A 6,299-nucleotide genomic window follows, 5' to 3' on the forward strand; every position below is an offset into this window, starting at 1 on the left:
GCCATTTTATATATTTATTAATGAAGAAGACAGATTGTGCAATACAGTTTCACATTCATATGTTCCTAATATTATATTTTGGCATGCTCCATTTTCCATAAGTCTAACATGGAATATTTCGTTCCCATACTAGGTGATATAGCCGGTCACTAGATATGCAGTAACATTATTTATCATATTGGGCTTCAAGTGATGTTTTTTCAAAATGGTTGGGGCTGCTGTCTTCATTCTAAAAAAATGCATTATAAATCATTCTAAATTAAATAAAGTGCGGTTTTAAGCAATAATCTTCTAGCCTACGGTGTTCTGATAGAAACTGGTGGCTAAAATTATAACTCCAAGTTAAGTAGTAATTTCACACTTGTTTTGTTCACATTATTGTCACATTGGTTTTTACATCTGATTGTGATTTGTTGTTCTAATCAATTTCTGCAAGCTTTTAAAGAAATAGAAACAGATCAAAAAGTAAGTAGGAATTGTTTTATGTTAGAAATTTGCCACTCCAATAAATAAACAAGTCTGACAAGTCTTGACTGTCACTCGACAACGGGTAAGTTAACGTTTTGCAGCGCCATCATCGGTAGTTAAACTCGATAATACTGGTATTGCAAAACCCACTTTTTTATTCTGATAGCTTTAGTTATAATTTTAACCACCAAGAGGCGTCTGTACTTTTGAACTCGCGCATTGCAACACCTTTTATACAGCGTGGTCCTCAACTAAAGTGACAAAAAACAAAAAAAAAAGACAAGAACGTTGCAATTCTAGTGACATGCTTTTGGATCATCACAATTTTCGCCAACTACTGAACGCGCGATTGGCGCGTCGTTCTCGAACCGAGTGATAAGAGCGTAAGTGTATAGGTACCTATTGACTCTGTTTTTATATATTTATTAATCAGGTGGTTAAATCAGATCGCGAAACAAACGGTTAGCAGACGGTAACTTGTGGTCGTGTTCATTGTTCTTTTGTAAGATTTATCGTCAATAATTGCAGTCAAAGGTCTTGAGGGGGTTTTAGGGTATTGAACGATTCGCTCTAAGAGTTGAAGCGGACAGTGAATGATCAAGAGGTGTTCTGGTTACAGAAATAGGAGAACAGCTATTGGAGAAAACCGCAGCAGATACTTTCACAGGCTCCCAGTACAGCATTGCGCTACAACTTTCCCAGGAAATTGTGCACTGAATAATTACCGAATGTAGCCCTCACATTCCTGCCATGTAGGTAAGATGCACAGAACAAAGGACAACTTAAATATTTGGTCTACCAATTACCGGTACAAATTGAGCAAAAGGAAATTAACTTGATACGAGAGTATGCTCAAAATCTGAGGCAGTAATACTGCGAAAAGTGCACAATAAGTGATTATACAGGCACAAACATGATTGGAGTTAAACGGGCAGAACTTCGAACACTTTCTGTGAGTTGTTCACATTTCAAATAGTGATTTTCAATTCAACAGATTCAGATATGTGAATTTCGTTTTACCACCAAGCACCAAAATATTTTTCTGATCTGCAGGTTGCCGACTTACTTCCCGACATTCGTTAAATTTACCGGTTACTTCGACCTATTTCATTTTTACTTAAACTTTTGATATTTAAAAAGCAGCAGGTAATGTTAATGAAGCAGATTACTTTAAAAAGTATTGTTGTTGACCTTCTGATTTAGTTTTTTGCAATTATAATATAGCCAATATTAAATCACTCTGTCTGTAGGGAACTGTTTTATTCTTCACATATTTTTCAATATAAAATGTTCTCACTCAATTATTAATAAGTACTATTAATACTCACGGCTAGCGCTAGGCTTTTGACGATTGCTGCCAAATTGCTCAAGTTATCATTTCCATAGTCCGGGTCCACGGAAACCAGTCTAAATTGAAATAGAATTTTGGGCAATTGATAAAATATTTACCCTAACTTGTTAAGTTTGCTCAAAGTTCATAAGTTTAATTATTTATATCTAAATATTCAATATAATTATCAGTTCAAAAATGAATCTGAAAATATTAATTTTTTTCTAAAATATATCTACTGAAATGTTACAAGTTTGTTAACGAGTTATTGGAAATTATAAATACTGTCATGCAGTAATAAGGTTAATCCTGATTTTAATACTGCATTAGCTTTATTTCATTAAGTAAATAAGAGTCAGCTGAATGTCTGGTTCACTACTTTCAATATTAAAAGTATCTAACCCAACATCTGTGCCTAACTTTACACAATTAAATTAACTTTATGTTGTTGATTTTATACATAAGATTTTAGGTGCTGTTGAGTATTAACATTTAATTGTAATAATGTAGGAAATTCTAGAAGCCGCAATCATTGGCAAAACAAGGAAAGATGAAATTGAATATGTAATTTGGAAAAATTTACGTAAAAACAGGGAAAGTTATGAAAATTAAAAAATATTGTTTCTTTAGAACCAATGACCGTAAGTAAAGTTTAACCGCGTAATTTTATTTAGGCTTATTTTGACAAAAAATTCTTGATTTATACAATATATATACAATATAATAATAATGTCTAATAAAATAACCTTCAATCCGGGCTTCAGAAATATCAACTGCCAACTGAATGTAGAAATGTAGCTGTACAATTGCTGCACAATTAGCGCCAGGCACTATCGTTATTAATGGATTCCTTATGTTTAGTCTCAATTGTGTAGACGTATATGTTAAAATACCTCTAACTTTATTACTGTTTGCCCTTATTGACCCTCCAGTGCACTCTCTATTTACGGCAAATAAAACTACCTTGGTTCTCGCTGATAGTGTGAGTTTCTTTGTATTGATGCAGGTCCATTACGTTTGGCGGCGACTCCTCGACATCCAGGTGAAAATACAAAGGTTCTACAAAGTGGTGAGAACATGGGAGTTAACAGATTATATTATTTGTTTCGACTAGCCAAATAATTATTGAAAGCATGAAATCAGCACCTACAATTACCTGCAACATTCAGGAAGGGGACTGCAATCAATTACTTTCGATTCCACAGTGCTAGCGGCCACCAGACACATTAACAGCAGAGTGGCATAGAACATTTTTATATACAGGGTCCTGCGTGATGTCCAGCTACTGATCTGAACGAGAAAATAGATTTAGACTTGATATGATATGATGAATGATAATTAGAGGCACTATAGTAAATAAACTAGATAAATCAAAATTAGATTAATTGTCAGCTCTTATTTTTTATTGAAAAATCAATTTTGGTGACATTAAATTTGTAGATTTTACTTATAGTATAGGTGATGCTCAGATGGAATTTTTGGGATTGGAATAGATTGAAACCTTTTTGGAATGTTTTCGTCTAATTTTCTCGATTAATCGTATTTGCGTATATCGTATCCATTGATCTTCCACACAATGTAATATTTTTGACATACGAAGTTTGAGATATCTTGTTGTTCATGCACACTGCAGTCAGATCACGTGATATCCGATCATATACCAATCCGGTCAATTCGCTTCTGCCGACTAAATTCTGGCAACAGACAGAAAGTCTTCAAGAAGCAGTTTTTAATTTCAAGTTCTCGCAAGTATTTTTCAGGAAAATATAAATTGATAGTTAAGGTCGTCCAGTGGAATTGCTACAATTATTATCATATAGAAAAGATGAAACAATTTTTAATAAAATAAATATTTTTTGTTTCTTTATTTAAAATTTGACAATAGGAAATTACAGAATTGCTTGAAAGTTGTTTAAAAACTATTTAGCTGATTATAAAATCATTATTTTGCTCTGGTTGTTAGTGTAATGTGCAAAATTAATCCAACGTCCGCTAATAAAATTAAAACATATTTCCTAAATTGCTATAATTTTGATTCGATTGAAACCAAATGTTATACCTAATAACGTAAACTAAGTGGTGATTTTTGATGCCGGTATAAATTCCAGTAGGTATTTAATAGATTATAGCTCACTCTAGCGGACAATTGATAATTGTTGTGGTATACATATACCACAACTTACATCTGTAAGCATGTAAGTATTACTAATATTAGTTTGGTAAGTATTATTAGTAATATATACGTAACCTGTTGTATTGAACCCCTTATAAATACAAAATTACCCCTTAATAAATTACAACCCCTCAATACAAAAAAAATAGTAAAAGTTACTTACGAGTGCCATTTTAAAATAATACTCAAAGTAGTTAGAACACGTCGACACAATTCCAATCGTATACTTGAACTATTCTGTAGACAGCTGTGATGTTACAACTGGATCTGCAGGTATTTATACTAGTATTCCGAATTCAACTCAAATTTGATGCGCAGCAAATAAATGAAAATTACTTGTTTTCAATCGATGGCTTTTACAATCTATTTACCCCAAGTTAAACTTACGTTTCATTAAACGTTTGAATTGGTAACATCGAAATTTAATTTGACGAAATTATATGGATTTTATTACATGTTCGCTTTTAGCGAGATCCAGTTGCGGTACAATGGACATTAACAGCACTAATAGAATATAGATAGATTCATTGTCTGTGTAATATCTTGGAAGTAAGTAAGAACGAGAACATCTTGGGTCATTAGCTTTCGAGTATCGAGACCTATTCATGGTGGGTGTTCTATTAGACCTTTATTGAAATACCTGCGTGTTATGACGAATTTATTTATATAGGATGTGCCCCAAGAATGAAACGGTTCAAGTTTAGGTTTATTAATAACATTTAAAAAAATCGCTGACAATCGTCAATTTAGTTGTCCGGGAGAAACATCTTTTTCTTGAACCCCTGGTGGAAAGTACGTACTTTCGCCACTGTTTTCTGTGGCAAAAGCATAACTTTAACTGAAAATTATCTTCATCCCCCGCCACGTTCGCTGACAGCTTGACTGTTTGCCACTAACTATCAGCTGACGGCTTTGACATTTTCAAAGCCACTTTTTTTCAAAACTTTTTTGCGACATTACTTATCATTTTGACATTAGAGATTAGACATTTTTCCAATTTATTCTAAAAAACAGTTTTGTTTACTGAATTTTCATACTGCTGCCATTAACTTGCATGCGTGCTGCAAGTTCGCCTAAAATCGATTCCTCACTTTATTCAATATTTCTTATGCTATAAGGTGTGACACGGTAATAATCCGCTGCCGCAAATCTTGTAGGTTAGTTGGTTGGTGTATAATGTTAGATAATGTCATTTTATATAAGAAACTAGCCTCATTTGCCTTGAAATTTAGCAGCTATTGAACACATATCTAAGTTATTTGTTATTCAAACAAACATTAGACACATGAGCGTTATGTTCGTATGTGTCCGAATTTGAGACAATTGATTAGAACAAGTAAGCTAATATAGAGTTTTCAACTCAACCTCATTTTACATCCCACATTAATTTACTTAAATTTTCAGTCGAGTCTATGTCGAGATGAGTTTACAAAATGCTCAACAAGAGGTTCAAGTATTGTTCAACAACCAATATTTCTTTTATTTTGAATATATGTTTTTCTCATTTTCTTTCATATCTGTTGGTAACGCATTAAACAGTTTTAGCTTTTTTTAACTAGTGAACCCCAGGAATTGTCAGGCTAAGTTTTGTATGGTTTGGAAAGATGCAGGGCAAAGTTGTTTAAGTTTCTTGTTGAATGATGGCTCACATATTGAAAGTTACTTAAGTTATTTTTTGTAGCTATAATTGTGGATTAGCTATATTTATAACTTATGTCAAATATATTAAGTGCTCTATATACATTTTTTGGCAAACGCCTTGGCTTTTTAAAAAGAGTTTTAAGTAAAAAATTCTGATTGACTTTTAGCGGCTCTAGATCTTGTTGACATTCAGCCCTGTGCTGTATTACTGACGTTAACTTTAACGTGCATGTTATCCGTCAAACACGTTATGTGGCTCCAACTGGTGTGTTGTATCAGTAAAACTTTTATATTATAACAGGCGCACGCTATCGACGAACGTTATATGAAGAAATAGCGCTTCAGAATACCAGCATCAAATCACATGCCGCGTTCGAACTTAACGTGCATCCCTCGAAGTTAACTTCGGGGAATAAATAAAACAATGGTGTTTAATCAGAGCGTAGTTTTGAATTTTAGCTATAATTTGTTTTTAATTTAAAAGAAAAATATGGCTTTTGGTGGTCTTATAAGGTTAGCTTTATTAGAATAATTGGAAAATGGCCTTGAAAATAAACTTTATTTTCCTACACAAACTCTACTAAATTTTCAGATTGTTTGCGGGTTGTTTTTGTGCCTCTTCTGTACATGCTCCATTGAAAGTGTTTGAGATGATAGGTCAAGAACAATAACGAACGAAATTGAAAG

The 6,299-nt window shown here is 33.1% G+C and overlaps 1 protein-coding gene and 1 long non-coding RNA gene across 2 annotated transcripts; one reads left to right on the plus strand and one right to left on the minus strand.

The window, feature by feature from the left end:
* Positions 1 to 4,236, minus strand: LOC109544715. The gene is made up of 5 exons (XM_019915026.2): positions 4,135 to 4,236; positions 2,955 to 3,088; positions 2,762 to 2,857; positions 1,797 to 1,875; positions 1 to 229 (listed from the first exon to the last, which is right to left on the minus strand). Exons 1-5 carry the CDS (start codon positions 4,141 to 4,143, stop codon positions 167 to 169), a joined length of 381 nt encoding a protein of 126 aa, XP_019770585.2. The 5' UTR covers positions 4,144 to 4,236; the 3' UTR covers positions 1 to 166.
* Positions 2,180 to 2,847, plus strand: LOC125503527. Its single transcript, XR_007280946.1, has 2 exons — positions 2,180 to 2,439; positions 2,805 to 2,847. It is a non-coding gene; the product is annotated as an uncharacterized LOC125503527 (long non-coding RNA).
* Positions 4,237 to 6,299: the final 2,063 nt, after the last annotated feature.

Source organism: Dendroctonus ponderosae, unplaced genomic scaffold (genome assembly GCF_020466585.1).
Source record: "Dendroctonus ponderosae isolate FM_Combo_2020 unplaced genomic scaffold, Dpon_F_20191213v2 Dpon_F_20191213_2, whole genome shotgun sequence".
NCBI lineage: Eukaryota > Metazoa > Arthropoda > Insecta > Coleoptera > Curculionidae > Dendroctonus > Dendroctonus ponderosae.